At 42.7% G+C, this 18425-nt stretch overlaps 1 protein-coding gene and 1 pseudogene across 7 annotated transcripts in view; one reads left to right on the top strand and one right to left on the bottom strand.

Moving 5' to 3' along the window:
* Positions 1-3678: 3678 nt before the first annotated feature.
* Positions 3679-4668, bottom strand: LOC147349524 (ribosome biogenesis protein NSA2 homolog pseudogene; annotated as a pseudogene).
* Positions 4669-13247: 8579 nt separating this feature from the next.
* LOC147349523 (uncharacterized) overlaps positions 13248-18425 on the top strand; it is a 38084-nt gene continuing 32906 nt past the window's right edge. For 4 of the 7 annotated variants that reach the window (XR_015149913.1, XR_015149912.1, XR_015149910.1 and 1 more), the window contains exons 1-2: positions 13248-13417; positions 14028-14359. Coding sequence is in view for 1 of the 7 variants with exons in the window: in XM_086364187.1 (XP_086220313.1) it covers positions 14164-14359 (196 nt within the window). In the remaining 6 variants the exon portion in view is untranslated. Of the gene's footprint in view, positions 13418-14027; positions 14734-18425 lie in introns of all 7 variants that reach the window. The other 3 variants (XR_015149911.1, XR_015149914.1, XR_015149915.1) reach the window with 3 other exon arrangements.

Below are 18425 nucleotides of genomic sequence, written 5' to 3'. Positions count from 1 at the left end.
TTCCCTGTCTTTCACTACCTGCCTGAGTTTGCTCAAACTCACATCCACTGAGTCAGTGTTGCCATCCGACTATCTCATCCTCTATCACCCTCTTCTCCTCTTGCCCTCAATCTTTCCCAGCATCAAGGTCTTTTCCAGTGAATCAGTTCTTTACATCAGGTGCCAAAGTATTGGATTTTCAGCTGCACTCAATATGCCAGCAAATTTGGAAAACTCAGCAGTGGCCACAGGACTGGAAAAGGTCAGTTTTCATTCCAATCCCAAAGAAAGGCAATGCCAAAGAATGCTCAAACTACCAAACAATTGCACTCATCTCACACGCTAGTAAAGTAATGCTCAAAATTCTCCAAGCCAGGCTTCAGCAATATGTGAACCGTGAAATTCCTGATGTTCAAGCTGGTTTTAGAAAGGCAGAGGAACCAGAGATCAAATTGCCAACATCCGCTGGATCATGGAAAAAGCAAGAGAGTTCCAGAAAAACATCTATTTCTGCTTTATTGACTATGCCAAAGCCTTTGACTGTGTGGATCACAAGAAACTGTGGAAAATTCTGAAAGAGATGAGAATACCAGACCACCTGACCTGCCTCTTGAAATTTGTATGCAGGTCAGGAAGCAACAGTTAGAACTGGACATGGAACAACAGACTGGTTCCAAATAGGAAAAGGAGTACGTCAAGGCTGTATATTGTCACCCTGCTTATTTAACTTATATGCAGAGTACATCATGAGAAACGCTGGACTGGAAGAAACACAAGCTGGAATCAAGATTGCCAGGAGAAATATCAATAACCTCAGATATGCAGATGACACCACCCTTATGGCAGAAAGTGAAGAGGAACTAAAAAGCCTCTTGGTGAAAGTGAAAGTGGAGAGTGAAAAAGTTGGCTTAAAGCTCAACATTCAGAAAACGAAGATCATGGCATCCGGTCCCATCACTTCATGGGAAATAGATGGGGAAACAGTGGAAACAGTGTCAGACTTTATTGTTTTGGGCTCCAAAATCACTGCAGATGGTGACTGCAGTCATGAAATTAAAAGACGCTTACTCCTTGGAAGGAAAGTTATGACCAACCTAGATAGCATATTGAAAAGCAGAGACATTACTTTGCCAACAAAGGTTCATCTAGTCAAGGCTATGGTTTTTCCTGTGGTCATGTATGGATGTGAAAATTGGACTCTGAAGAAGGCTGAGCGCCGAAGAATTGATGCTTTTGAACTGTGGTGTTGGAGAAGATTCTTGAGAGTCCCTTGGACTGCAAGGAGATCCAACCAGTCCATTCTAAAGGAGATCAGCCCTGGGTGTTCTTTGGAAGGAATGATGCTAAAGCTGAAACTCCAGTACTTTGGCCACCTCATGCGAAGACTTGACTCATTGGAAAAGACTCTGATGCTGGGAGGGATTGGGGGCAGGAGGAGAAGAGGACGACAGAGGATGAGATGGCTGGATGGCATCATTGACTCGATGGACATGAGTCTGGGTGAACTCCGGGAGTTGGTGATGGACAGGGAGGCCTGGTGTGCTGCGATTCATGGGGTCGAAAAGAGTCGGACACGACTGAGCAACTGAACTGACTGACTGAACTGACCAGTTCTTCCGGTGAGTATTCAGGACTGATTTCCTTCAGGATTGACTGGTTTGATCTCCTTGCAGTCCAAGGGGCTCTCAAGAGTCTTTACCAGCACCACAATTTGAAAACATCAGTTCTTTAGCATTCAGCCTTCCTTATGGTCCAGCCTCACATCTGTTCATGACTACTGGAAAAACCATAGCTTTGACCATAATGGACCTTTGTCAGCAAAGTCATGTCTGCTTTTTATACACTGTCTAGTTTGGTCATAGCTTTTCATCCAAGGAGCAAGCATCTTTTAATTTCGTGGCTGCAGGCACAGTCTGCATTGATTTTGGAGCCTGAGAAAATGAAATCTGACACTGTTTCCACTTTTTCCCCATCTATTTGCCATAAACTGATGGGACCAGATGTGAGGATATTCTTTTTTTGAATGTTGAGTTTTAAGCCAACTTCTTCACTTTTCTCTTTCACCTTCATCAAGAGGCTCTTTAGTTCCTCTTTACTTTCTGCCATTAAAGTAGTCTCATCTGCATATCTGAGGTTATTGACATTTCTCCTGGCAGTCTTGAATCCAGCTTGTGAGTCATCCAGCATTTCATTGTGAAATCCAGCATTTCACATGATGTACTCTGCATATAAGTTAAATAAGCAGGGTGACAATATACAGTCTTGACGTACTCCTTTCCCAATTTGGAACCAGTCTGTTTTTCCATGTCCAGTTGTAACTGTTGCTTCTTGTCCTGAATGGAGGTTTCTCAGGAGGCATGTAATGTGGTCTGCTATTCCCATATCTTCAAGAATATTCCACAGTTTGTTGTGATCTAAAGAGTGAAAGTCTTTAGCATAGTCAAGGAAGCAGAAGTAGAGTTTTGTTTTTTTTTTAATTCTCTTGCTTTTTCAATGATCCAACAGATGTTGGCAATTTTATCTCTGGTTCCTCTGCCTTTTCTAAATCCATGTTGTACATCTAGAAGTTCTTGGTTCATGTACTGCTGAAGACTAGCTTGAAGGATTTTGAGCATAATCTTACTAGCATTTGAAATGAGTGCAATTGCATGGTAGTTTGAACATTCTTTGGCATTGCCTTTCTTTGGGATTGGAATGAAAACTGACCTTTTCCAGTCCCATGGCCATTGCTGAGTTTTTCAAATTTGCTGGCATATTGAGTGCAGCACTTTCACAGCATCATCTTTTATGATTTGAAGTAGCTCAGCTGGAATTCCATCACCTCCACTAGCTTTGCTTGTAGTAATGCTTCCTAAAGCCCACTTGAATTCACACTCCAGGATATCTGACTCTAGGTGAGTGACAACACCATTGCAGTTGTCTGGGTCATTAAGAACTTTTTTGTACAGTTCTTCTGTGTATTTTTGCCACCTCTTCTTAATCTCTTCTGCTTCTGTTAAGTCCTTGCCATTTTTGTCCCTTTTTGCGCCTATCTTTGTAAGAACTATTCCCCTGGTGTCTCCAGTTTTCTTAAAAGATCTTTAGTCTTTCCCATTCTATTGTTTTCCTCTATTTCTTTGCAGTGTTCACATAACAAGGCTTTCTTATCTCTCCTTGCTGTTCTCTGGAACTCTGCATTCACTTGGGTATCTTTTCCCTTCTTCTTTGCCATTCACTTCTCTTCTTTCCTCAGCTATTTGTAAGGCTAGTCACACAACCACTTTGCCTTCTTGCATTTCTTTTTCAGTATGCCTTCCTGGAAGAAATATCGATTTTGATCTGTTGATTTCTGGGGTTATTCAACTTTTTGATATTAAGCTGCAAGGATTGTTTCTATGTTTTGGACACAGATTCCTTGTGAGTATCTTCAATTACAAATATATTTTTCCTATTCTGAAGGTTGTCTTTCTCTTTTGTTTAGGGTGTCCTTTGCTATGCAAATGCTTTTAAGATTAACTTGGTCCCATTCTCTAACTTTTGGTTTATTTTTCATTATTCTGAGGGATGGATCCCAAAAGCACTTGGTGGAATTGATGTCACAGCATGTCCCACCTATAGTTTCCTCAAGAGTTTCATAGTATCCATCCTTACATTTAGATCTTTATCTTATTTGAAGTTTATTTCTGTGTATGGTTTGAGAGAGATTCTAATTCATTCTTCTTTTCTTTTTTTTTTGTAAAATTAGATCATTTTAATGTTGGCTTTTTTCTTTTTTAAAACAATAGAATAAATAGTTTTCTTTGACTGAAGACAACATGTAAGGTTGATTGGTAGTATTCAGAAATATCAGAGTAATGGTTTCCCAATTGGTGTGTAGTCTTCAGTAATTATAAGGAGTTATTTGTATGTAACTGCTGTCAAACCAGTAAGACTGCATTTATGCATCCATCATTTTCAGGATTATTAGTAACCTGGGCATATTTTCCCCAGATGACTTTGCCTCCTTGTGTTACAAGGCCCAACTTGCTCACGTTCACCTCAATGACAGTTCCTTTGGTAATAACACCCAAAGTTGTATATAGTGGGGATGAGGGATTCTTCTTTACACCAAGTATTGGCAAGCAAAAGGCAGCTTTCAGTTCAGGATTGTTACATGAGCCTTCTTGAAACGTAATCCCATTGCCCTAATGAATCTTTCATATTTAGGTGGTTTTCGAGTAAAGCCATCTCCAACAAAGCAGACTTTAGTAACCATCCTCTTCCAGGCTTTCTTCTTTCTCTTTCCTGTTCAAATAACTTTTAATACTTCTGTTTCTCCCTGGGCACTAACTTTAGGCAGAGGGACCTCCCATTTTCCCGCTTTCTCTTTTCGTTTCTGTTTAATCATATTGGAAAGTACTTTAGCTCGAGACTGTCCCTCTCAGTCCAGTAGATATGCAGGTACTGCTCCTTGTGGAGTCTTTTCATCATTCTTCTGTTTGGTGTTTCTCTTTTCATGGATCTTAATAGTCTTTTTCATTTGTATTTTCTCAGCATGGCGCTGTTTATGGTAGAGCTTAGCTTTCAGACCAGTCATCTTTTTTGCTTTCTTTGAACGTTCATGAGCCTCTCAACCTTCCTTCTTTCTCTTTTTCTCATGGTAATCCAAACGATATCCATAGCGCTTACGGTGTAACTCAACATATTCATTTTGTGGCATGGTGATAGCTGCTGAGCTGGGTGCAGTCTCCGCGGCACGAAGAAGCTCTCAATTTTCGGCTCTCAGAGACCCACCTCATTCTTCTTTCCATTGCTCAAGGAACCAGCAGGCTGGCCTCCATATTGGTGTTCACCTGTTTTCATTTTTAGCATCAGAGGAAGAGAGTTCCCTTTTCTCCACAGCATTTGGTGGATTTGACCTTTGTAGAGTATTGACAATGTCCATTCTGGCAGGTTTGGGGTGATACCTCATTTCAGGATTGAACACACTTCCCTAATATTTAGCGATGCTGACATCTTTTCATGTGATTTTTTTTTTTTTAAGGTGTGAGTTAAGGGTACCTGTTAATACTGGCTTCATGAAGGTCTACCCAGTTATGAGTTCTTTTCAATGACCACCCGCGGCTGAGCGACTTCACTTTCACTTTCACTTTTCACTTTCATGCATTGGAAAAGGAAATGGCAACCCACTCCAGCATTCTTACCTGTAGAACCCCAGGGACAGGGGAGCCTGGGTGGGCTGCCGTCTATGGAGTCGCACAGACACGACTGAAGCGACTTAGCAGCAGCAGCAGCAGCAGCAGCAGCAGCAGGAGACTCCTGGAAGGCAGTTGTTTACTTACACCTCCCTCCCACTCCCGGATCTTGTGAATATTAAGTGTCAGTCAACACAACTTTTATAGTTGTAGTTCCCAATATGGCCACACTTTCTTTTGTGCTGCACTTTCTTTTTTCTTCTTCTTTTTTAACCCTTTTTCTAAACTGTCATTGTTTTTTTTATATTGGAATAGGGCTTCCCAGGTGGTACTAGTGTTAAAGACCCTGCCTGCCAATGCAAGAGACATCCTTTTAGGTGTTTTGAGATGGCCATCCTGACTGATGTGAGGTGATATCACATCAGACTTTTGATTTGCCTTTGTGTCAGAATGAGAGATGCTGAGCATGTTCTCATGTGCCTAATCACAATACCCATGTCTTCCTCCAAGAAATATCCATTTCTGTGTTTGGCCCATTTGTGTCTTGGGTTGTTGTGTTTTTTATATTGAACTATTTGGGGCTCCTTGTATGTTTTGGAGATGAATTCCTTGTCCATATCTTCATTTGCAAATATTTCTTCCCATTCCAGGTTGCAATTGTCTTTCATTTTGGGTTTCCTTTGTTGTGCAAATGCTTTTATGGTTAATTAGTTTCTGTCTTCTTATTTTTGGTTTATTTTTCATTCATTTAAGAGGTGTATCCAAAGAGACCTTCCTGCAATTTATGTTACTGTATGTCCTGGCTATGGCTCCTCAAGATTTTCTAAATCCTGACATTTAGATCTTTTATTTGGAGTTATTTTGTGTATGGTGTTAGGGACTATTCTAACTCATCCTCATTTTCCTTGTATCAGTATCCATCTCTCTATCCTTCACAGTGTCTGTTAGCAATTTACATTCCCAGCATCGGTGGAGGAATGCTCCCTTTTCTCCACACCTTCACAGCGGTTATTGTTTGTCAAGTTTCTAGGAATGGCCATTCTGACTGCTGTGTGGTGATACCTCGCTGCGGTTTTGACTTGCATTTCTTTGATATTTAGCCATGTTGATGTCTTTTCATGAGATTTGTTTTAAAGGGTGTGAGTTAAACTTACCTCTTGAGATGGGTCTTGTATGCCTGCCCTGTTTTGAATTCTTTTTCAATGACCACCACTAGGACATGTCTTGAGGTTAGTTGTTTTTCACTTACGACAAAAGTCCAAATAGTCAAATCTAAGGTTTTTTCAGTAGTTATGTATGGATGTGAGAGTTAGATCATAAAGAATGCTGAGCGCTGAAGAACTGATGCTTTGCAATTGTGGTGCTGGAGAAGACTCTTGAGAGTCTGTTTGACAGCAAGATCAAATCAGTCAGTCCTTAAGGAAATCAACCCTGAATATTCATTGGAAGGACTGATGCTGAAGCTGAAGCTCCAGTACTTTGGCTGCCTGACACGAAGAGCTAATCGTTGGTAGAGACCCTGATGCTGGGAAAGATTAACGGCAGGAAGAGAAGAGGGTGACAAAGGATGAGATGGTTAGATGACATCACCTACTCAATGAACATGAGTTTTGGAAAATTCCAGGATATAGTCAAAGACAGGGAAGCCTGATGTGCTGCAGTGCATGGGGTTGCAAAGAGTCAGACATGACTGAGCAACTAAATTTAAACAGGAACCCTGTGAATATTAAATATCCATCAGCACAGCTTTTCAAGTTGTTGTTACTGACAATGACCACAAGGTGGCAGCATTACTTTATGTCCAACTTTTTTTTTTTTTTCCAGTCCTGTCATTTTCTTATTATTTAGCATTGGCATAGAGGTGATTTTAGAGGTGATTTACGACGTGGCATTTGTTTCAGGGGTAAAGGAACTTGATCCAGTTATATATAGACATTTATCTATTCTTTTTCTTGTTCTTTTTCACATCTAGATGATTACCATCTGCTCAGTAAATTTCCTGTGGTATTCAAAACTCTTAATTTTCCCAACTTTATCTGGAGATTGAGGGCTCATGCAGAGGGCAAGAGGCACTCCAGGAACATCATGGGGCACCCTGCCTCCCACATCCTTCCAAGACCTGAGCCCCACAACAATCCAGCCTTAGCAGCTCAGCCAGCCCAATCTCCAGAGATTTGAAACAAGCCAAGGAAACCATGGGCTGAGGGGAACAGAGTCAGTTTTTGTTTTTCTTTTCTTTTTTTATCCTCTAGTTTGCAATGGAGTGTGTAGGGGTGCTTCCCTTGTGGCTCAGACAGTAAAGACTCTGCCTGCAATGCAGGACACCTGGGTTCGAAAGACCCCCTGGAGGAGGGCCTCCAACCCACTCCAGTATTCTTGCCCGGGAAACCCCAGGGACAGAGAAGCCTGGTGGGCTACAGATGGTGGGTGTTCCCGTGTCTTTTAAAATGTTGGTTTTCTCTGGATGTATACCCAGGCACAGGATTGCTGGGTCTGAAGGTACTTCTCTATTTTGTTTTTTAAGACTCTCCATACTGTTCTCCCTAGTGGATCGCCATTGGACATGTCCAACCACAGTGCAGGAACATTCTCTTCTCTCCACACCGTCTCTAGTATTTATTTTTGGACATATTTTGAGATGGCCATTCTGACCTGTGTGAGACCTCACTGGATTTGCTTTGTGTTTGTGTAAGAATTAGTGATGCTGAGAATGTCCTCAGGTCCCTAATCACAGTCTGCATGTCTTCCTCCAAGAAATACCCATTTCTGTGTTTGGCCCATTGGTGTCTTGGGTTGTCTGTGCTTTTGATATTGAGCTGTATGAGCTGTCTGTGTGTTTCAGAGACGTGTTCCTTGTGGATATCTTTATCTGCAAACATTTCTTCCCATTCTGGGCTTCGTTTGTCTTTCATTTTGGGTTTCCTTTGCTGTACAAATGTTTTATGGTTAATTAGGTCCCATTTTCTTATTTTTGGTTTATTTTTCATTCATCTAAGAGGTGAATCCAGAAAGGCCTCACTGGGATTTATGTCTATGTGTGTCCTGCCTATGTTTTCCTTGAGCTTTCACAGTATCCATCCTCACATTTAGATCTTTATATTCTTTGGAGTTTGTTTTGTGTATGGTGTTAGGAAGTATTCTAACCTTATTTTCTTTGCCTCAATAACCATCACACCATCCTTCACAGTGTCTGTTACCAGTTTATACTCCCAGCATTAGGGGAGGATACTCCCTTTTCTCCAAACCTTCACCAGCGGTTATTGTTTGTAGAGTTTCTGAGAATGGCCACTCTGACTGGTGTGACGTGATAGCTTGCTGTGGTTTCTATTTGCACTTCTAATATTTAACAATGTTGACATCTTTTCATGTAATTCTTTTTTAAGGGTCAAAAATTACATTTGACATTCTGTGAAAAATGACAGAATGATCTCACTTCATTTTCAAGGCAAACCATTCAACATCACAGTAATCCAAGTCTATGCCCCAACCACTGATGCCAAAGAAGCTGAAGTTGAACAGTTCTGTGAAGACCTACAAGACTTTCTAGAACACCAGAGAAAAGATGTCCTTTTCATCATAGGGGATTGGAATGAAAAAGTCAAAAGTCAACAAATACCTGGAGTAACAGGTAAGTTTAGCCTTGGAGTACAAAATGAAGCAGGGCAAATGCTAACAAGAGTTTTGTTAAGAGAACACACTGGTCATAATAAACATCCTCTTCCAACAACACAAGAGACAAGTCTACACGTGGACATCATCAGGTGGTCAATACTGAAATCAGATTGATTATATTCTTTGCAGCCGAAGATGGAGAAGCTCTATACAGTCAGCAAAAACAATACCATGAGCTCCTTATTGCAAAATTCAGACTTAAATTGAAGAAAGTAGGGAAAACCACTAAGCCATTCAGATATGACCTAAATCAAAGCCCTTATGATTATACAGTGGAAGTGAAAAATAGATGCAAGGGATTAGAGCTGATAGAGTGCCTGAAGAACACATGGAGGTTCATAACACTGTATAGGAGGCAGTGATCAAAACCATCCCTAAGGAAAAAGAAATGCGACAAATCAACATGGCTGTCTGAGGAGGCCTTATGAATAGCTGAGAAAAAAGGCAAAGGAGAAAGGGAAAGATATACCCATTTGAATGCAGAGTTCCAGAGAATAGCAAAGAGAGATAAGAAAGCCTTCATTAGTGAACAATGCAAAGAAATAGAGGAAAACAATAGAATGGGAAAGACTAAAGATCTCTAAGAAAATTGGAGATACCAAGGGAACATTTCATGCAAAGACGGGCACAATAAAGGAAAGAAATGTCAAGGACCTAACAGAAGCAGAAGATATTTAAGAAGAGGTGGTAAGGAAACACAGAACTATACAAAAAAGGTCTTACCAACTTGATAACCACAATGGAGTGATCACTCACCTAGAGCCAGACATCCTGGAGTGTGAAGTCAATTGGGCCTTAGGAAAGATTATTATGAACAGAGCTAGTGGAGGTGATAGAATTCCAGCTGAGCTACATCAAATCCTAAAAGATGATACTGTTAAAGTTGCACTCAATGTACCTGCAAATTTGGAAAACTCAGCAGTGGACACAGGAGTGGAAAGGATCAGTTTTCATTCCAATCCCAAAGAAAGTTCAAACTACCAAACAATTGCACTCATCTCCCACGCTAGCAAAGTAATACTCAAAATCCATCAAGCTAGGCTTCAACTGTATGTGAACCAAGAACTTCCAGATATACAAGCTGGGTTTAGAAAAGGCAGAAGAACTGGAGATTGCCAACATTCGTTGGATCATAAAGAAAACAAGGGAATTCCAGAAGAACATCTACTTCTGCTTTAAAGCCTTTGACTGTGTGGATCAAAACAAATTGTGAAAAATTCTTAAATAGTAGGGAATACCAGACTACCTTACCTGCCTCCTGAGACACATGTATGCAGGTCAAAAGCAACAGTTAGAACTGGACATGGAACAACAGATGGGTTTCAAATTGGGAAAGGAGTGTGTCAAGGCTGTATATTGTCACCCTGCTTATTTTAACTTATATGCAGAGTACATTATGCAAAATGCTGGGCTGGACGCATCGCAAGCTGGAATTGAGATAACCAAAAGAAATATCAACAACCTCAGATGTGCAGATGATACCACTCTAATGGCAGAAAGTGAAGAGCAACTAAAGAGCTTCCTGATGAGGGTAAAAGAGGAGAGTGAAAAAGCTGGCTTAAAACTCAACATTCAAAAAGCTAAAATCATGGCATCTTGTCCCATAACTTCATGGCAAATAGATGGGAAAAAGTGGAAACAGTGACAGACTTTATTTTCTTGGGCTCCATAGTCACTGCAGATGATGACTGCAGCCATAAAATTAACAGACACTTGCTCCTTGGAATACAAGCTATGACAAATGTTTTTTCAGTCATTCAGTCATGTATGACTTTTTGTGAGCTCATGGACTGTAGCACGCCAGGCTTCCCTTTCCTTCACCATCACCCAGAGTTTGCTCAAACTAATGTCCATTGAGTCAGTGATGCTATCCAACCATCTAATCCTCTGTTGTCCCCTTCTCCTCTTGCCCTCAGTCTTTCCCAGCACCAGGGTCTTTTCCATTGAGTCAGCTCTTTGCATCAGGTGGCCAAAATATTGGAGCTTTATTTTCAGTATCAGCCCTTCCAATGAATGTATAGGGTTGATTTCCTTTAATATTGACTGGTTTGATCTCCTTGCACCCCAAAGGACTCAAGAGTCTTTTCTAGCACCGCAATTCGAAAGCATCAAGTCTTCACTGCTCAACCTTCTTTTTGGTCCAACTCTCACAGTCATATATGACTGCTGGAAAAACAAGTAGCTTTTATTCTCGCATATGGGATATTGAATTTGTCTTCACAAGTTGTCTGCTATATTTAGACTCTTGGTTCATACTCCATGTCACCATGTAGTGTGGTAATTAAATACAATTAGAAACAAAGATTTAAGGATGTGGTTTGCCTACCAGCAGCATAGGAATGTTCCATTTTCTCCAGCCCCTCTTACCCTGGTATGACATCTCAAAACTCAGAAACTCTTACTTGTTGATATGATTATCAATTTCATTTTAGCTCAGTTTGAACAGAGAAGCAAAAAAATGAGGGGGCCAAGTTTTTTCAGGTTTTAGGGTTTTACTTTTGTCTGTTTTACTTTTGTCTGTTAGACAAAAGTAGGTTTTACTTTTGTCTGTTAGAAGACAAAGTACATGCAGCTTGTGGGCTCTTTGAGTCACTCATTTTTTGCAGGAATTTTCTTGTATTTGTTTTCAAGTGTGATCTTTCATTCACATAATAACAAATAACATAATTTGAAGAAACTAGTTTGAAATGATGGCTTGCTTCTGCTCAGAAAATCTGAACACAAAGGAACCAATGTGAACCCAAAGATCAGGATGGATGCCAAGCTTTTAAGAATATTTTAGGTTTGCAAATAATAACTAATGTGCTTGTTTTTTCAAGAGTATATTTTCACTCTGATAAACAATAAGCTTTTCCAGAAGGCTTCCAGTGTCCACCTCCTGCTGGAAGCCTAGGATGCTGGAATCAGGCCACTTCCTGTCTGTCTTCATAAGACACTGGGCTGCACTCTAAGAATATCTTGGCTCTCCCCAGGATCTGCACCATCACAGGGCCACAGAAATTGGTAACAGTTTTGTTTTGCCTGTTGAAATGTTTAATGGCAAAGGTTCTTTCAATTCCTGATGTGGCTGAAGTGTGGAGCCCAGTGATGATTTCTTTAAGAAATGTACATCCTAGTTCCCACATGAGGGTGAGTCCTCTGTCCAACAACGAGAGACCCTGCATGTGTGTGGCCGGTGCCTCCTAGACAGCAGCTTTACGCTAGTCTAAACCTGACCAAGTTCTATCTACATGGTAGATTCAGGCCTCCCTAAATCATGAAATTAAAAGACGCTTACTCCTTGGAAGGAAAGTTATGACCAACCTAGATAGCATAATCAAAAGCAGAGACATTACTTTGCCAACAAAGGTCCGTCTAGTCAAGGCTATGGTTTTTCCTGTGGTCATGTATGGATGTGAGAGTTGGACTGTGAAGAAGGCTGAGCGCCAAAGAATTGATGCTTTTGAACTGTGGTGTTGGAGAAGACTCTTGAGAGTCCCTTGGACTGCAAGGAGATCCAACCAGTCCATTCTGAAGGAGATCAGCCCTGGGATTTCTTTGGAAGGAATGATGCTAAAGCTGAAACTCCAGTACTTTGGCCACCTCATGTGAAGAGCTGACTCATTGGAAAAGACTCTGATGCTGGGAGGGACTGGGGGCAGGAGGAGAAGGGGACGACAGAGGATGAGATGGCTGGATGGCATCACTGACTCGATGGACATGAGTTTGAGTGAACTCCGGGAGTTGGTGATGGACAGGGAGGCCTGGCGTGCTGCGATTCATGGGGTCGCAAAGAGTCGGACACGACTGAGCGACTGAACTGAACTGAACTGAAATCTTGTCTAGGGGTTCCCTTGTGGCTCAGGTGGAAAAGAATCTGCCTGCAACGCAGGAGACCTGGGTCAGATCCCTGGGTTGGGAGGATCCCCTGGAGAAGTGAATGGCTACCCACTACCAATATTCTTGCCTGGGGAATTCCATGCATAGAGGAGCCTGGCAGGCTACCGTCCATGGGGTCACAAGTGTCAGACATGATAACACTTTCATTTTACTGTTCAAGTCCTGTCTACACTCATGTTTAGATGAGACAGTGCACTTTTTATGAGAACATTTAGACCTGACTGTTCCGTGTGCACTGGGACGTGGGGACCTGGGTGCAGGCCTGGCCTGGCCTCTGTCTGGGAAACTCCGTGCCTGCGTCTGAGCGTCAGTGCTCAGATGTCTGGGCTCTGGGGCTGGGGTGGGCTTCTCAGGGTGACCATGCTCTCCTCTGAGTGGGCTTCCATGGCCCTCCCAGGGGTCAGTGCTGCAGTCGGGCTCCTAGTCTGTCCCCTGCCAGGTTCACCTCCCTGGGGCTCCTGGAGACCCCCCAGGTGGCTACCTGGAAATCATTCCAATGTTCCAACACATTTTCAGGTTGAGTAGGGAGGCAGGTTCACCTGGTGAATTGATTCCCGGGCACAGGGATCGGGCAAAAAGTCAATGGGCAGCAGGTGAGGTTGCTGCTGTGCTCTCCTTCCAGTCGACTCTCTCCTCCAAAGAGAACAGAGCTGCCCCTCGTCTTTCAGCCCAGCTCTCCTGTGTTTTCTCAACACCTCAGTGGGACAAGAAAGACAGAGCCTGCCAGAACCAAGGTAGTGTGTTCACCTCTAGCATGAGCTTTCAAAGCAGCAAAAAAATCACACAGAACCAAAGTGAAAACAGGAGGGGCCTGACTTCTCAAGGACAATTGTGGGGAGAGGAGACAGTCACTACACTTCTTTCTAGGATCCCAGGGGGTCCCAGAGACCTGGCTTTTTTACACATTGGGGACCCTCTGACCACAGCCATGGTGTTCTTGTCCTGACCAAGGGGACGTGTGACCCCAGCTAGGGGGTCTGGGGACCATGTGAATCTCACCCCATCTCCATGGGTCAGGATCACGTGTATGGGGAGACCACACACACACAAAACTAAGAAAAAGGGAAGAATACATGAGAGCTTCGCTTGTGTGCAGGAATTAATACTTTACGGTGTTCACTTTATACAGGCCTGTGCCTGTTTGCCTCTTTATCCCTGGGAGGTTCACCTTCCCTGGGGCTCCTGAGGACCCCTCAGGTGGCTACCTGGTAACTATTCCATTTTTCCAGTACCTTCAGGTTTAGAAGGGAGGCAGGTTCACCTGGTGAGTTGATTGCAGGGCACATGGATCTGGCAAAAAGTCAAAGGGCAGCAGGTGAGGTTGCTGCTGTGATCTCCTTCCAGTCGACCTTCCATCCTGAGCAGAGAGCAGACCTGCCCCTCGTCTCCCAGCCCTGCGCCTGGCGTGTTTTCTCAACGCCTCAGTGGAACAAGAAAGGACTGAGCCTGCCAGAACCAAAGTAGTGTGTTCAACATTATCATGACAGCTGTAAAAACAGTTAATATCACACAGAACCAAAGGAAAGAGAGGAGGACTTCTCTGGGACAAGCATCGGGAGAGGAGACCAACCCCACACTTCTTTCTACCATCCCAGGAGATTACAGGAACCCACTCGTTTCCACCTTAGGGGCCCAGCAGAGACCTGGTGTCCTAATCAAGGGTCGTGCGAGCCCAGGTGCAGGGTCTGGGGAGGTGGTGTCACCTGGAGAGTGTGGAAGTGTGCCCCAGTGCAGGCTGTGGGGACTGTGTGGGTCTCACCCCATCCACGTGGGTCAGGATCCTGTGTACACGGAGACCACAGGTCTGCTCTTTCCCTGCAGTGTGTCCTGTCCCCTCGGAGATTCCCAGCATCTGAATTGAGAGTATTGCCCTGAATAACCTGTGGTCCTTTTCCTTCTCTTCATCTTGTCGCATTCACATGAGGTCAGGCGGGTTGCTGCTCTGTGTTATGCTGAGTGAAAACCTTTGGTGGTGTCGTATTAATATCAGCGTATCCCATATCTAATCATGGGGGTCACCACTGTCTGGTGTCCCCTGGACCGAGCTCAGGTAATTTATTTTATATTGGAGCAGAGTTGATTTCCAGTGTTTTGTTTGTTTTAGGTATATATGAACTTCATTCAGTTATACATAGACATATATCTATCCTTTTACTGTTTTTTGCCTCATATAGGATATTACCATCTTTTTCAGTCAAGTTGCCTGTTCTATTCCATAGGTTCTTTTTCATTATCAACTTGATATACATCAGTGTGTATATTTTCATTCCAAACTCTTAATTTGTCCCTCCCTTCTTTGCTTTGATAATCGTAATTTGGTTTTCTCAGTCTGTTTCTGTTTTGTACACTAGTTTATTGGTATGAATTTATAGATCCTGTGTATACATGATATCTTAGGATATTTGTCTTTTTCTCCCTGACTTACCTTACTTACTATGATAATTTCTTGGTACATCTATGCTGCTGCCAATATCATTTTTTCTGTTTTTTGACTGAGTGGTATTCCAGTTTATAGACGTACCATGTAGTCTTCATTTTTCTGTCACTGGACATTTTGATGAGTTCCATGTCTTGGCTGTTGTGAATAGTGCTACCCTGAAAATTGGTGTGCACATGTCATTTCAAATGATGAATTTCTCCAGATCTAAGCCTGGGAAGGGATTGCAGGATCATATGATACATCTATGTTTAGTTTTTCAGAGAACTTCCTTGCTGTTTTCCATAGTGGCTTCACCATTTACATTCCCACCGAGACTGTAGGAGGATTCCCTTTTCTGTATATCCTCTGCAGTATTATTCTTTGTAGATCTTTTTGATGATGGCCATTGTGACCAGTGTGAGGTGATACCTCATTGTAGTTTGGCATTGATTTAATAATTGCTGATGTGGAGTACCTTTCCTTGTGCTTTTATTGTTTTATGCCTTATGAGTACAGTTTACCTCGTGTAACGTGGCCCTGTATGGAATTCTTTTCTCATTACTTACCCCAGGACATTTCTTGAGAGGTGTCATTTACAGCCCCGTCAGACTTGTGACCATTAAGACCCCTTCAGCACCTGTTTTATGGCTTCCCTGCTGGCTCAGTGGTAAAGAATGCGCCTGCAATGAAGGAGACTTGCAGGAGACATGGGTTCAATCCCTGGGTCGGGAAGATCCCCTAGAGCAGGAAATGGCAACCCACTCCAGTGTTCTTGCCTGGAGAATCCCAGGGATGGGGGAGCCTGGTGGGCTGCCATCTATGGGGTTGCACAGAGTCGGACACGACTGAAGTGACTTAGAAGCAGCAGCAGCAAAGTATGAAATTCCTGCATCACTTGGTACTTCTATGTTTAGTTTTTAAAGACCCTCCATAATGTTCTTGCTAGTGGGTGTACCATTTTATAATCCTACCAACGGTGTAGAAGGGTTTCCTTCTCTTCACACCCTCTGCAGAATTTACTGCTGTAGCTTTTTTGATATGGCCTTTCTGATCAATGGGAGGTAACACCTTGTTATAGATTTGATTGTTTTTCTTTAAGAACTTGTGATACTAAGCATCTTTTTATGTGCTTTATGGCCATCTCTATGACCTCTCTGGAGAAATGTGCATCTAGATCTTTGGGCAATTTTTTATTTTTGGGGCAAGTTTTTGTTGTTGTTGCTTATATTGAGCTGTACTAGTGATTTGTGTTTGTTTCGGGTATACAGGAACTCAGTTAAGTTATATTAATACATAATATTTATTCTCATTTGGATTCTTTTTTCATATAGGTGATTAGAGTATGTTCAATAAACTTCCCTATGCTATTTGAAAGGTACTTGTTGATCGTCTATTTGATGTACATTAATGTGTGTATGGAGAAGGCAATGGCACCCCACTCCAGTACTCTTGCCTGGAAAATCCCATGGATGGAGATCCAACCAGTCCATTCTAAAGGAGATCAGTCCTGGGTGTTCTTTGGGAGGAATGATGCTAAAGCTGAAACTCCAGTACTTTGGCCACCTCATGCAAAGAGTTGACTCGTTGGAAAATACTCTGATGCTGGTAAGGATTGGGGGCAGGAGGAGAAGGGGACAACAGAGGATGAGATGGCTGGATGGCATCACTGACTCGATGGAGGTGAGTTGGAGTGAACTCCGGGAGTTGGTGATGGACAGGGAGGCCTGGCGTACTGTAGTTCATGGGGTCGCAGAGAGTTGGACACGACTGAGTGACTGAACTGAACTGAATGTGTGTATGTTAATTCCAATCCCTTAAATTATCCCACCTGCATCTGGAGGACAACAGGCACTCCAGGTCCATTGTGGAGGCACACAGCCTGCTACATACTCCCAGCTCTCTCAGTTCCAGGACACTGCAAGCCAATTAGGCTCCAGGGATGGGACACTAGCCTTATTTTTTTTTTAATTTTTTAAATTTATTTTAGTTGGAGAATAAGTGCTTTACAATATTGGATGATTTTTGTTGTACATCAAAATGAATCGGCCACAGGTATACATGTATCCCCCCATCCTGAAACCCCCCTCCCCAGCATATGCCTCTGAGTTGTCCCCGAGTACCAGCTTTGGGTGCCCTGCTTCGTGCATAGAACTTGTGCTGGTTGTCTGTTTTACACGTGCTAATGTACATGTTTCAACACTATTCTCTCTCAAATCATCCCATGCTCGCCTTCTCCCACTGAGTCCATAAGTCTGTTCTTTACATCTGTGTCTCTGATCAGAGTCAGCATTTCTTTTTCATTTTTTCCACCATTTGAACTGGAGTATATAGGTGAATTACTGCCTTGTTGGTGTTTTTTTTTCCTTCTACCACAACTTGTTTCACTTCTACTAATACATCAGATCAGATCAAATCAGTCACTCAGTCGTGTCCGACTCCTTGCGACCCCATGAATCGCAGCACGCCAGGCCTCCCTGTCCATCACCAACTCCCGGAGTTCACTCTGACTCACCTCCATCGAGTCAGTGATGCCATCCAGCCATCTCATCCTCTGTCATCCCCTTCTCCTCCTGCCCCCAATCCCTCCCAGCATCAGAGTCTTTTCCAATGAGTCAGCTCTTCGCATGAGGTGGCCAAAGTACTGGAGTTTCAGCTTTAGCATCATTCCTTCCAAAGAAATCCCAGGGCTGATCTCCTTCAGAATGGACTGGTTGGATCTCCTTGCAGTCCAAGGGACTCTCAAGAGTCTTCTCCAACACCACAGTTCAAAAGCATCAATTCTTTGGCGCTCAGCCTTCTTCACAGTCCAACTCTCACATCCATACATGACTACTGGAAAAACCATAGCCTTAACTAGACGAACCTTTGTTGACAAAGTAATGTCTCTGCTTTTGAACATGCTATCTAGGTTGGTCATAACTTTCCTTCTAAGGAGTAAGCGTCTTTTAATTTCATGATTGCAGTCACCATCTGCAGTGATTTTGGAGCCCAGAAAAATAAAGTCTGACACTGTTTCCACTGTTTCCCCATCTATTTCCCATGAAGTGGTGGGACTGGATGCCATGATCTTAGTTTTCTGAATGTTGAGCTTTAAGCCAACTTTTTCACTCTCCACTTTCACTTTCATCAAGAGGCCTTTGAGTTCCTCTTCACTTTCTGCCATAAGGGTGGTGTCATCTGCATATCTGAGGTTACTGATATTTCTCCCGGCAATCTTGATTCCAGTTTGTGTTTCTTCCAGTACATAAATGTGTATATATATTTTTTCCCATATTAGTTATTACAGAGTGTGGAGTAAGTTTCCTTGTGTTATACAGTGGATC

The sequence above is a fragment of the Bos grunniens genome, chromosome 21, assembly GCF_055505025.1.
Source record: "Bos grunniens cultivar Pamir isolate PY7600 chromosome 21, Bosgru_T2T1.0, whole genome shotgun sequence".
Taxonomy (NCBI): Eukaryota; Metazoa; Chordata; class Mammalia; order Artiodactyla; family Bovidae; genus Bos; species Bos grunniens.
The sequence above is the reverse complement of the archived record's forward strand: the minus strand, read 5'-3'. Positions and strand labels throughout refer to the sequence as shown.